Source organism: Pieris brassicae, chromosome 6, assembly GCF_905147105.1.
Source record: "Pieris brassicae chromosome 6, ilPieBrab1.1, whole genome shotgun sequence".
NCBI classification, from domain to species: Eukaryota; Metazoa; Arthropoda; class Insecta; order Lepidoptera; family Pieridae; genus Pieris; species Pieris brassicae.
The window spans coordinates 18,645,773-18,660,124 of NC_059670.1; the positions used below are offsets into that span (position 1 = coordinate 18,645,773).

Genomic DNA, 14,352 nt, shown 5'->3' on the forward strand with positions numbered 1-14,352 from the left:
ACACAGTCGTATTCATCTCACTTCATCTGCAGTTCGTTATTATGAAATTGGTTTCGTTAAAATGCGCTTCATGACTAAGAATTTACTTGTAGGGCTAACATATTGTTTTACCCACTTACCCATATATATTTTTACAAAAATATTTCATAGTTCAGCGGCTCAGGCGTAAACGTGTAACAATCCCTGAATGTTCCCTCACAAGTACTATACACATTGCAATAACATAATAATTAAGTAAATACATTTCCATATTATGTATAAGCGAGAAGATATGTGGCATTTGCTTTGAATACCGAAAGAATGCATTGAAGAAGTTCCACCCTATTTGCATACGCATCTGCATTCATCACAATCGCTGTATTTATGCTGTAATTATGTAAATAGCTCACGAATTCCTTAGCCATATGAGTACAGAGCTTTTAGCATAATACACGCTAATTAAAATCGTCATAAAACTCAATAAAAATCAAATATTACGCCCGAGTTCCAAATTCAAACAATTACAATTAATAAAGTCTCTAAATTATGTCGGATATACAAGGTACAATTGGTAGTTTTAAATTATATCATATACAAAGCACTGTTGCATTGTATTAGGTTTGCAGTTATCATAATTAGTCTTAAAATATATTTTTAAATAAAATTTTAGTCAATTGCTCTAAGTGTTACCGAATAATAATAATAATTTATTGCAAAAAATATAGTATAAAAATGTGTAAGGTGGTACAATAGTAAGTTCGCATATTCTGCCACACACAATGGCGCACAAATTAGCCTTTAAGGAGTTTAACATTTGACATTATTCGTCATATGAATTGGTCAATTCTTCATTTTATTTGTATCGTACTTACCATATCAAACGTTATAATATATATCAACTACAGTGTCTCACGCTAATAATCATTTCATTCTTCAAAAGTAATACAAGGCAAGATATCTTGGGATATCCAAGAAGTCGGGTTTGAAATTCAGGCTGGTCACCTTAATAAATGCACACGTTCCGTTTGAAAACTAACTTGATACACTAAAATTTGCTTTATGTTCGCAAAATCTTGATCCGCATTTAACACAAAGCCTATTTAATATAAAATATAATTAACCAGGCGAGCAATAGTAATGGAAAACATTATTATTAATAATTACGAATGCTAATTATATTGTTTACTCGAGTTGTTAGTGACCTATAATTTAGTACACAAATTAATTATTCATAACATAGATGGCACGTGTGAACCAATTAATTTTTAACTGCGCCATTTTCATCAATACTCTACTGTTATTGCATCAACCATGAGAAAATGCGCATTGATATGAACTATCTTCGTATACGGTTTTGCGCTTAGGTTTTACCCCTACAAGGATTATGATATATGATGTTTTTTTTATTATTGTTATTTTATGTGTTTCTGTGTGTTTTGTTAGTAATAAATGTAATGTCTATGTCTAATTAGTAAATATTATATCATAATTTTGGTCTAAGCCTTATACGTTTAAATTTATAATTTAAATTACTTTCTTCATTGCACGTCAAGGACAGAATAGCCAAATTTGATATGAATTGCAGTTTGGAAAATGGATAAGATTTAAAAAAAAATGTTATTGTCACTCTCAGTATTTGTCAGGTTTTGGGTACTATATCGTAAATTAATATCGATAAAGAAACCTATTACGTTGTATGGCCACTGATTTTAATGATAGTGACTAACAATTAGTGGTTCAACACGTGGCTTTGTTATGTTAGGGACAATATATATTATAAACAAGTTCTAATGCGCTTAAATTCTTTGGAACACCATAAATATAAAAACAATATGAAAATAGATCATATTATTTTCTATAGTGGTCCTTTTCACACTTATAAAATACGGGTTCTTTGTTCAAAAATATAATTTTATATATTATAATTAACCGCTGTGATAAAAAGGCTTCTAGATGGCCGCAAATTTGTGGTTATTAATTGAAGTGGGTATGTATCTGTTACTTAATTTATCATTTAAAATCTACGTGATTTACTAAATACGTATAATATTAACGTTTATAGTAATAGTAACATGAATGTGAATTAATATTGTTTGTATATTTATTAATATAAAATGATTAATAAAAATCTGCACAGCGTATAACGGGTGTATTATGAGTGCATGTTTTGAGACTTTGAAGAAAATAAGGCATCTAAATCTCCATATTTTAATTAATTTCTTGCAATCTATGTAGAAATAATGTATCTGCAAGCAATTTATTGGTTATGGTTGAGGTGTGAATTGGAAAATGGTGATGCCAAATGATATATTAATACATGGAAATTTTTATTTATTTCTTAAATTTTGTTATATTTTTAAGTATAAAGGAAATTTGATAAAGTTGGGAAAACTGACACCGAAATAGAGGAAACAAATTAAGGTTACGAGCTCAAAATTTAAAGAGAACTTAAAGCATTCTGTGCGATTCTGGTTATCCATATCACAGGGTCTTACCTAGTTTGGAAACCAGTCTCCCAATACCTTCTCAACTGTAATCTTATTTATTGTTGTAAATGTTATATGGGAGAAAATAAATTATCCCCTCTCAAGGGGCACACTAACTAAAAGCTTTTGATATGTTAATAAAAGATATGTGCAATATCTGCATTGTGTTGTATAACTTACAGTAATTATTATTTTTCAGCATCAAGAGTTTTATCAGCACTGAACAGAGATGTGGAACCATGCACAGATTTCTACGAATTCGCATGTGGGGGTTGGATTAAGAAGAATCCAGTCCCAGAATGGGCGACTTCCTGGGACCAACTGGCGAAGCTTCGGGAGCAGCTAACTTCGGACCTGAGAGAAGTGCTGGAGGCTGGTGATGGAGAGGATCTACCCAAGAGTGTTCTTAAAGCAAAGGCATTGTACAGGACTTGTATTGATACTGGTATGTGCTATTCTTTGTTATTTTGTATCATTATTGTAGTTTTTCGCATTTTTTAGTCAGTTAATAGGACCGAGGAATAACCTTATAGATAAACGTACAATAAACATCAATTAGTTAAAGAATGTACAATAGTAATCTCTGAATTACATATATTGACCACTAATTATTTATAATCTTATTTTCATTATATTTGCAGACAAAATGGAAGTAGAAGGCCTCAAACCTATACAAGCACTGTTAACTAGTCTTAGTCTACCACCGCGGCCTCCCAGCACCCTCAGCGCCAACTTCACCTGGGAAGACGTGTCAGCTAAAGTGAGACGACGACTGGGACTTAACGTGCTGATCAGCGTACAGGTGGCAGAAGATGTGAGGAACACTAGCAGGAACCGCGTTGTGGTAAGTTTTTGAAGTATTTAACTCCCCAGTGGATTTTTTTTAGTTTTTCGTGAATTTATAGGTGAGCCTTTTTAAAGCGAAATAGTAATTAGTTTTCTGAAAATTGAACCCAGGACCGATGAGATATACGTCTTATATTTTGTCTAATAAGCTACGGGTAACTTATATAGTTGTATATATGTGCATTATTTATAGATATGTTATTTTCCCTTACATTTTACTCAGGGTAATTCTTTTATTAGTGCTAAAACAACATGTATGCTTACAAGTAAAAAAAATATTATGATGTTACGACTTTTATACAATCAATATATATCAATACTAATATTATAAATTGCAAAAAAAAAATGTGTTTTTGTATGTATGTTTGTAATGTTTTCACACAAACAATACTGGTCCAATTACAAACATTATTTCACCATTATTAAGCTGCATCTTCACTGACTGACGTTGGCTATATTATATATTTTATGTTTCTTTATTTATTATAACTTCGTTGCATTACAATATACAAATTGAACATAAGTAAATGAAAGTAGGGCAACTGGCGGCCTTATCGCTTTCAAGCGATCTCATCCAGGCAACCACTGTGAGAAAAAAAAATACTAAATTAGATAAGGTAGGAAAGATACATTTTCAAAAAAAAGGCTGATAAAAATGCAATAATGTAACAAAAGGTGTGAAAACAGTATCCATTAAAAATCTGTCATCGCGTGCGCTGTGGAAACTATTGATGATGGAACAAAATAAATGTTGTACAGTATATATACATACGTAGTAATATCTACACAAAGAATTTTATACCCATGGGCAATTGTATGTTGGCCTATCCAGAGTCGGAACTCCAGAAGATCAAATGTACACAACATAGTCAAGTTCTAAGACACTGAAGTATAGAAGAAACTTTTGCATTTTGTATTTATTTTCAACAATTTATCATAATCGAGCTAAAAAAAAAAATTTCATTACCTAATTGAAATCAAGAATGTACGAATACCTAAAGAATATTTTTAAATAATTTACTATATTTTGTTACGAATTTAAAAATGTATTGAATATATATTCGTTGTAAAGTAAAATCTGTATATTGATTAGATTATGAATGTAAGTGTGTATCTAATAATCTGAAGGAAGTAATTAAAATTATTATTAAAGAAATGTGATGAAAACACATACAAGCAATAAATAAAGGCAAAACAGCAAAAACTCAGTATTAGGACTAATCCTAATACGTTCGTGACTATATAAATGCAGAATTGAATGGAATCACGTTCTATCACGCCCTCAAGCCTTCAACTTTCAGAGATATTCTAGTGATAAAGCTATAATTTTTCAGCAATTAACTTTTGGTCGTAGGTTTATTATACAACGCTTATTAAAATTACCCTTTCGAGCGCAAAGTTCCAAAAACTTTCACTTCAACTGTATTACGTAAGCGTGAACTTACTACTTTCATACTTATGATTCTTGACATTGGTCTTGTCTTTTAAAATTAGACTGCAAAACAATACTCTACAATCTATATCAAACTTACTCTATATTAGTTTGATTTTTTTTCTTAGCCGAATAAAGTAGATACTTTAAAAGCCTGAAAAATATCTATTTTTGTTTTATCTATGGGGATTCATATGTCTATACCAACAACGAATTTAGTTCAGTGGTAAAAAACAGGAAAGTAAAAATATAAATAACATAGCCTGGCATTTGATAGTTAATATTTTAAAGTCTAAATAAATTTTTCAACATGGGGATGCAAAGATTCAGATAATTGAAGAATCTTTACATTAATCATTATTAGAAGGTGTGATATTAATACTGAACAAAAACGAAGGCATTCCAATCATTATTTGTTATATGTGTTATGTCATTTAAATGCTACTTAAAACATAATTCATTGTTAAGCCTGTAGTTAATGTAATCAAATATTTCGTCCCGAATGTTGTCTCAGCTGCATCTAATATACAATACAATGGAGGAGATTAAAATTCCAACCGTTATCGGCTGGATCAGCACAGTTTCGTGACGAGTTGCGTCCTTGTGGATCATCCTGAAACATCCGTGTTCATTGTTACTGAGATTACGTGCACCTTGCAATAATTCATTACAATATGTAAATCCTTCATTTTATTATTTGCAAAAAAGGTTTAAGAAACTCTGGTTATATTTATTTGTGTTATTCCAATCGCGAGACATATCTTAGTGATGAAAATCAGCTATAAAGTCAGTTTCACATTGAAAATTTATTTTATAAGACGGAATACATTTATGAATTTTCTTCTTAATAATTTAACAACATATCCGGGCCGTCTAGAAAAAACTTCTCTTAGCAATAAGAATTACCTTACCTGTTTTGTTTTAGATGTTTATGATTTTATTTAATATCTGCATTAACCTAGTTGCCGAGTATAAAAACTTATACTTTTCTGTTCACCAAAAACAATTTGTGTCATTGCTAATATGACATAATTCCAGATTGAGCAAGTAACCCCTGGCTTCAGCGAACGCTACCTCCTTCAGCCTGAGCAATTCGGGCAAGAGCTGGAACAATACCGCAAGTACATCAAAGAGATGATCACCATCGTAGATCCTGATACTGATGCTGAGAAGTTCGCAAATGAAATCATTCAGACTAGCCAGAGTCTAGCAAAGGTTACTTTATTTTAAACCTAATTTTTGTTATAAAAAGTTTACTCATGAAAGAGATTTTACAAAAGTCCCATTTTAGCGATTTACTTTCAATTACGTTTTAAAAGTATCTTTATATTTATAACGCGGTAATCAACAATAACAATATAATGGCCACTAAACGAATATAAAACTAACATAACAAGGCGGAAAATAATAAAGAGCTGGGTGTATTTGGTACTCCTAAGTCTTAGGCCGTGCAGTTGAACTGCACAGTCGATAATTAAAGATTTAAGTTAGCGCCTGGTATATTGCTAGTGCTTTCCACGCTCATCGAAAAAGTCTCGCACAAGACAACAACAATTTTTTTTTTAAATTTTCTATGTATTTCTTTTGTAACTATGTAGGTTAGTAGCGTAAATATTTGTGTGTTTGGAACTGAAAGATAATTTACTTAACAAGCGATTTCTTAGACTTGATAATCTTCGGCAATCTATGAATGATAATTTTGACATTATAGGGATCGCTCAAATGTTACTTATAATAAGCTTGTACTATAGTAAAATGGTAGATATTTGTGGCAAAAATGGGGGAAAAAATAACATAATGTTTTTTCTTGTTTATTTCCTTACAAATTTAGTAGCCCTTTGAATTTAAATCTTAAATATGATTTAAAGATAATGACCCCAATGGAAGTCCGCCGTAGTGGTACACACCTGTTTCACGATGTAAGCGTGTCTCAGTTCGTGCAGGGAACTGGAGCTGGTCCCGCACAGTGGAGTGAGGTATGTCACATTACACTTAAAACAACCGAAGCTTCATTAGAATTATTCAGGACATAAAATAGTTACTCTAAATTTATACTTACTGCCAGTTCTCAAAATCAAAGGCGTAAAAATATAATTCTCCTGTTGTTTGAATCTCCAATTATTCGAAGATTTTTTTTTAATCAAAAACTGTTTTCAAAATAACACGACATTGTCATGGGTCTCTATTTTGCAGAATTTTAGATAAAGACTTACTATCTATCATTTAACCATTTCTGGATCTGTTTTGTGATCATTGTTTTTTCATTTGATATGCAAGTAGGGGATCAGGTTTTGAGCCTGCCATTAATAGGTCAAAGGCATGGCAATGTTTTTCTTCACTGTACAAGCAAGTGTTAATTGCCCACATAGAAAGTCCCTTGATTTACAGCCGGGGTTCGAACTTGCGAGGGTCCAACTCAGCTCTTAATTTTTTTAAATATTAATCAAATGCATTTACAACATTTATTTTTTTCACTAATATGTAGAACCTTTACTCCTTTTTTGATAATTACAATGTGTTCAGCACGACTGGGACAAGTACCTGAAGCTGGTTTTCAGCAACACATCAGTGGAACTTCATCCTCACGAGGACCGCCTTATCGTCATGGACCTGCCCTATCTCCAGAAACTAGCGACTTTGCTCTCAACCACTGAACCCCTGCTTATTGGTGAGATATACTTTTTATGTAGATATTTAAGCCAAGGATTCAGATTTGATACTGAGTAGGACTGAACAATTTATTTTGGATCAAACATAAGTAACGACTTTTTATCCCAAGAGAAGATCAGACAATTTTATTTAAACTTACTGTGTCAGCAAAACTATTGGAACTTTCTTAAAATGACGGCAATCTTTAAGATGTCATTGTTAATTGTCATTATCATCAACTGTCAAAGTGTGGATTGGTGTCAATTCGATAGAGCGCGGTCTAATCCTCGGTTATTCAGAGGGCTTCAAATGCTCAAAACTATTTAAGGCGAGTTAAGAAAAGTTATTTCTAATATTTTCCGAAAAGAAAGTCTGAAGAAATGTACTCTAACAGACTAAATAACAGGAGCTTTAGACAAAATCACTTTTCGACAGGCGTGATCAACTAACGCTAAACAAATTTGTATGGGAATGACACGCTCACGCTTTGCCACTTGATCATTTTAATACAAATGTGTCAAGTGAGTGAGTCACGCCAGTCGAAAAGTGATTTTGTCTCAATCCCAGGTTTGACTATAGTTATAATATATATAGTTTTAGTGTTATAATCATAGTTAAATTAGCGTCCCCAGAGCAGGTTGTTTATTTTAATGCTCCAGTTTACAAGATCCGTTGCTTTAGTGATTCATTGTTTGTGTGTGTTCCTTTAGTTAATTTATAATGAATAAATGAAAATAAAACTCTTCAGAGCGTTTCATCTGGTGGAGCGTATTCTCGACTGTATCGCCAATGACACTGACCTCGTTCCGTGAGCTTGGTTTCGAGTTCAGTCGTGCAGTATACGGGCTTCGAGCGCGTGCTCCGAGATGGAAGACATGTACCGCCAACGTTAACGCCAACTTTGGTCTTGCGCTGTCTTATCTCTACGTCAATCAGCATTTTGATAATGCCTCACGGATCAAGGTAGAATTTTTATACATGTTTCTACAGTTATGTTACAATTTATAAAAATATCATCCATAAATCACTATTGCTCTAATAACATATTATGAGTAGCTATATATATATCAATTTAAGGCTTTAAGTCACTAAATATGTAATTTGGTAAAGCTACCACCATGTTTAGACCATTTGGTTTTATTTGTGTCTGTAAGGTAAAGTGACTTTTGTAATACGTGAAAATGTGGGTAGTTACATTATTTTATTATTGTCGGTAAAATCTGATAGACCCTTCTAAAGCGTCCTTTTGCCCTGAATACGTCCTTGGCAGAGATTTAAAGTGTTAGTTATTTGATCCCTACTTTATCTGTAAGAAAATTTTCAATTAAGTTTAAACAATTTTTGAGGTTAAGTGGTTCAGATAAGACGTAATTAGATAAATAATGCCTATCGGGGTTTAAGTTTAATATACAAATTTATAGTTTTTTATTATTATTTGTCGTAGTAGTGAAAAGTCCATAATAATTGTTATTTGTTTGATTAGATGTTCCACGGAATAATTGTTAGCTAGTTACCCAGTAGACTCTCTAGTGTGGTTATGTCATTAATATAACTAGACATTATAACACTCGTGTAATTGAGTATACTAAGCATTAAGCAACAATTAAAGTTAACATTTTTTAACCGCTTATAAAAACCAGAAGAAAAGATTATCAATTCATCGTGTAATTTTCTTATATATCCTGTAGGCGATAGAAATGGTAGAAGACGTACGAGAGGCGTTCGGGCAAACGGTTCGCCATCTTGAATGGATGGACGGTAGTACGCGTGATCGTACGTTGCGCAAATTACGTGCAATAAGGAACTTTGTGGGATTCCCCGCTTGGCTATTGGAAAAAGCTAAGCTGGACCGGCATTATGAGAAGGTATGTATGTAGTTTGCCATCTCGTGAAATGTGAATTTTAATTTATTTTTGATAGGTGTCAGGACTATTCGTCAATGTATTGTATGCATTAACTAGATAATTATATAAATATTCTTACCATCCGTATCACCTCGACGTCCGTCGTTCCATAACTGAGCGTTTTCTAAGGAAGTTTTTCCCACACACCACCACTATGTGGAACCAGCTGCCCACTGAAGTATTTCCGAAACAATTCGACTTAAGGTCCTTCAAGAAAAGAGCCGAGAGCAATTCTTGAAAAGCCGGCAACGCACTTGCGAGCCTTCTGGCAATGTGAGTGTCTATGCGGCGGACTAAAAAACACTATATGAGAGGTTGAGAAGTAAAAACCTAGCAACCCTACGGCATCCCTATGCCCTACAGTACTCTAACACATAAGTAGTAAATAGATATAAATAAGTACGGGATGTCTGTTTCAACTAGACATAAATATATAAATAAGTACGAGATGTCTGTTTCAACTAGACATAAATATATAAATAAGTACGGGATGTCTGTTTCAACTAGACATAAATGTATAAATAAGTACGGGATCTCTGTTTCAACTAGACATAAATATATAAATAAGTACGGGATGTCTGTTTCAACTAGACATAAATGTATAAATAAGTACGAGATGTCTGTTTCAACTAGACATAAATGTATAAATAAGTACGGGATGTCTGTTTCAACTAGACATAAATGTATAAATAAGTACGGGATGTCTGTTTCAACTAGACATAAATGTATAAATAAGTACGGGATGTCTGTTTCAACTAGACATAAATGTATAAATAAGTACGGGATGTCTGTTTCAACTAGACATAAATGTATAAATAAGTACGAGATGTCTGTTTCAACTAGATATAAATGTATAAATAAGTACGGGATGTCTGTTTCAACTAGACATAAATATATAAATAAGTACGGGATGTCTGTTTCAACTAGACATAAATGTATAAATAAGTACGAGATGTCTGTTTCAACTAGACATAAATGTATAAATAAGTACGAGATGTCTGTTTCAACTAGACATAAATGTATAAATAAGTACGAGATGTCTGTTTCAACTAGACATAAATATATAAATAAGTACGGGATGTCTGTTTGAACTAGACATAAATATATAAATAAGTACGGGATGTCTGTTTCAACTAGACATAAATATATAAATAAGTACGGGATATCTGTTTCAACTAGACATAAATATATAAATAATTACGGGATGTCTGTTTCTACTAGACATAAATATATAAATAAGTACGGGATGTTTCAACAGACCTATGGTAACCAGAAGCAGGATCAAAGATTTTCAGAAATTTTGTCCACGCGTCCTGTGTCAAAATAACCCATTAGAAAATTTAATTGTCTAACGTAGTCTGTATACTAATAATCGTGTAATTGAATTCGCATGAAGTGAGTTCTAGCATTTTTTAAATAATGTTTGAAGAATTATTTGTACACGGCGATAAGAAATGGTCGATAATAAAGACATTTCTTTTTAATTTTAAGTTAAAAACCTAAAAAGACAAACGTTATCATAGTTCAACCAACCTTGAAACCTCAAAATGTATAACTTTTGTGAGTATGAGTATGATATATGTGTTAGCATAACCGCCACATATTTTTTTTCAATACACTCATTATCAATAAAATGATATATGTGTAAATAATACTGTTTTTAGGCAGAAGTAATCGAAGGTAACCTTTTCGAAACATTCTTGAAGCTTACCAACGCGGCCGTCGAAAAGTCCTTCAAATCACTTAGGGAGAAACCGGATCGAAACAGGTAAAATTGAAAAATGGCAATTAGTAAATTTAACCTTTTGTTTTATAAGTAAAACTAACTTAGTATATATCAATTTCCAATCTTATAACTAACAAATACTTTTGTCTCTTTAAATACTAAAATAATTGTGGTAAAAAAAACAAACCAGTTGCTCAACAACCTTTTTAGGACTGTTTATTCAGGTACCAACACTTCATGCCTACGTTGCAAAAAAACCTTTAAAAAAACAAAAGGGTCATGCTACACGCGAACTAAAAATGCTCTTTTTGTACTATACTTTTTTGGCGCGTTAGGGAAAAATTTGCGAGTATTTTTTTACGATTCGCGGGCCACACTATCACAAGAAATCGACACTCTGATGTTAGCTATAGTCAATATTTTATATTTAAATAGATAACTTTCAATGTATTAAATACCTTTTTTCTATTGTTAGGGTAGTTTTTTCTACAAACGTAGAATAAGGCGAAAGATATTTTTTTAAAGATCTTGTTACGCCTAAGAACGCATTCAAACGCGTGTACATAAGAACACACACATGTTTTTTTAAAGTTATACTTCTTTTGGCGCGTTAGGGAACAATTATATTTTTTTACCATGCGCGCGCACAGCGTCACAAGAAACCGACACGATATAGTCCATTTCAAATATATTTTTGTGATATTTATTTTTTACACACTTTTTTTATATATTTGTACTTAGAAATTAAGAAAATGTGTATTTTTGTTAAGGACCGAGAATCGACTATTTCTGATCCCGCTTGGTGCTCATGAGCCTTCCCTTTAATAACCTATTATATGCCGTATTAGATAGGCAAAGGTTAGCTATATAGCTGTCATACCAAGCTATGTATGGTGTTGTGAGCTGACTTCTAACAACTTAAACGTTTCAGATGGGTAGCAACAGCTACTACGGTAAACGCGTTTTATTCAGCAACTCTCAACTCAGTCAGTGAGTATATTTTTATATATTTTCTTTTGTATTTTGAATTGTTTGATAAATAACATAAAATTGCAGCATTCCCAGCTGGTATCCTGCAACCGCCATTTTATGGAAATGGAATTGAGTAAGCATATTTCATTATTAAACTTTAAAGCCTGACATTTTGGGCTCCTTATAAAAAGAAAAAAATTAAACTATAGGCAAAATAATATGACTTTAAACAGTTTTTTTATATTGTCATAAAAAAGGAATTCTAATTTATACAGTCTCAATTTGTTCTGTGGTCTAGAGAAAGATATTTTTTCACATTAATATCTTATGAAGTGTCACGTCACGTGACATGTCACGCTGTGTTAAAAAGGGTTTCCAAGTATCGTAAGTTATTCTACTTTGAAGAAAATATATTTTTTATTTGGTAAACATTATTTATTATATTTTAGAGCAATAAATTACGGCTCAATCGGCGCAATAATGGGACATGAAGTTACGCACGGATTTGACGACCAAGGTAAGAATTAAACTATAATTTTAAAACACTTGCGGCGCTATAACTTTTTAGGTCTGGGCCTCAGATTTCCGTGTCTGTTCCATGCTTTTTCTCTGTGTTTGAATATAACTCAAACATAAAGTATTTAATGTTAGACCAACAAATTATTAGTATTGAAATTTTGCCTTTGAAATATCATATTAAAACTAAATAAGATATAAGTAATGCATAAATTGCTTTTTTTCGGTTGTGAAAAGAAAATAAGAAAGTTTTCTTTGCGCTTCATAAAAGAATTGGCAAGAAAATATTGTGATGCGATCCTTAGATACAACAATTTACGTGTCCGGCACAAGAAGGTAATATAATCTGTGTAATGCGGAAAGAGAACTGAGACTTGAGGCGAACTCACTTTGCCACAGTCCTGACCTACTAACGGCAAACGAATTTGTATGGAAATGATCTAAGCTTAATGTCATTGTCATATAAAATCATGTAGCGTAAAGGGTTTTTGTCTCAAGCGGTCTTGGTATTGGTAACACTGTTACATCATCATATTTCGACTAATATTAAATAGTTTACTAATATTACCTAATTGAAAAGAAATGTATAAATTTTGTGCATTACACTGGTTCGCTTTCCGCACAGACTATAAATAAAATAGTTTTTTTTTTTATATTTATTAGGTCGTCGTTATGATGAAGAAGGAAATCTGCGTCAATGGTGGTCCGCAGCAACTCTGGAACATTACCACGGGAAAGTACAGTGTATTATTGAGCAATACTCGAAATACCATATGCAGCAGTTGCCGAACTATACCGTAAGACTTTTACTAACCGACTTCAAAAAATTTAAAAATTTTCCAGTTTGTATGAGATATTGTTGATCTAATTGGGCTTCAAATACTATATTTCCATTTCCAATACTTCACGACTGAATACTGTAAGTGTATGGATATTTTTCCACAAATTTCTCTAAAACTAGAAGAACTTATCGAGATATTTCTTTCTCTCTACTCTTAAGAAAAGTAATAAATTATAATAATTCTAATTAAAGCTAATTTATTTTACAATGAATATTTATTTAAGTAAAACAATAAAAACAAAACATTGATTTCCAATTTATCTTAAGTACAAAAGGTAACCATTTCTTTTTGAATCAAAAAATTTATTGTTCATTATATCGCTTTATGATTTTCTACCACAGGTGTTATTATTACGGCCAATACTTTATCCACATCTTTTTTATGAAATATGAACACCCCTTTTTACTTGCGATTAGAGAAGCTTTAAAACGCGTATTTATTCCGAATATTGCGACCTTCCGACCGTGCATGATATACGCTAGCGTAGTTGCGCATTGTGCCCCCTTCTATATTCACCGGCTACAGGTGCTTCAGTTGCGATTCAAGAGAATCGGGACCGGTGCGCCCTTTTACGTGAAAAACGTCGATCTCCACCACGATCTGGAGCTCCCTACCATAGCCCAATGGATGAAGTTGGCGTCCACACGCCACTTTGACAAGGCCAATCCCATCATCCCAATCCGCTGGTGTAAAAGCATCAACTATTACCCCTTTCCGACAAAAAAGGCTCGTAGGAGGCATCGACACACACTAACGGATCCGGGCGATACAATTACCGTAGCTAAGAATAAATTAAAAGCCGCCCGCGCGGCCAATAATTATAAAAATAGCCAAACACAGATTAGAGTAAAAAACCGCCTTCACCGGGGAAAGCGAGGACCTTTACTTGCTCACTCCAGTGAGCTTCCGTCCTGCCCTTCAGGCGAATGACCCCGCGACTGCCCAAGCCGAGGCTCGAGTCTCACAGGAGACGCCCTTGCGCTAGCCGCGGGATAAAACG

General features: G+C 32.9%; 1 protein-coding gene across 2 annotated transcripts in view; it reads left to right on the plus strand.

Moving 5' to 3' along the window:
• LOC123710813 (neprilysin-4-like) overlaps positions 1-14,352 on the plus strand; it is a 38,304-nt gene that overhangs the window by 22,971 nt on the left and 981 nt on the right. Inside the window, exons 1-13 of one of the 2 annotated variants that reach the window (XM_045663043.1) lie at positions 1,837-1,966; positions 2,665-2,910; positions 3,107-3,309; positions 5,782-5,958; positions 6,612-6,719; positions 7,267-7,411; positions 8,141-8,355; positions 9,081-9,257; positions 10,961-11,064; positions 11,954-12,012; positions 12,079-12,127; positions 12,444-12,511; positions 13,174-13,307. In XM_045663043.1, coding sequence (XP_045518999.1) covers positions 1,933-1,966; positions 2,665-2,910; positions 3,107-3,309; positions 5,782-5,958; positions 6,612-6,719; positions 7,267-7,411; positions 8,141-8,355; positions 9,081-9,257; positions 10,961-11,064; positions 11,954-12,012; positions 12,079-12,127; positions 12,444-12,511; positions 13,174-13,307 — 1,719 coding nt within the window. In that variant the 5' untranslated portion in view covers positions 1,837-1,932. Of the gene's footprint in view, positions 1-1,836; positions 1,967-2,664; positions 2,911-3,106; positions 3,310-5,781; positions 5,959-6,611; positions 6,720-7,266; positions 7,412-8,140; positions 8,356-9,080; positions 9,258-10,960; positions 11,065-11,953; positions 12,013-12,078; positions 12,128-12,443; positions 12,512-13,173; positions 13,308-14,352 lie in introns of those variants that run through there. The other variant, XM_045663042.1, reaches the window with a different exon arrangement.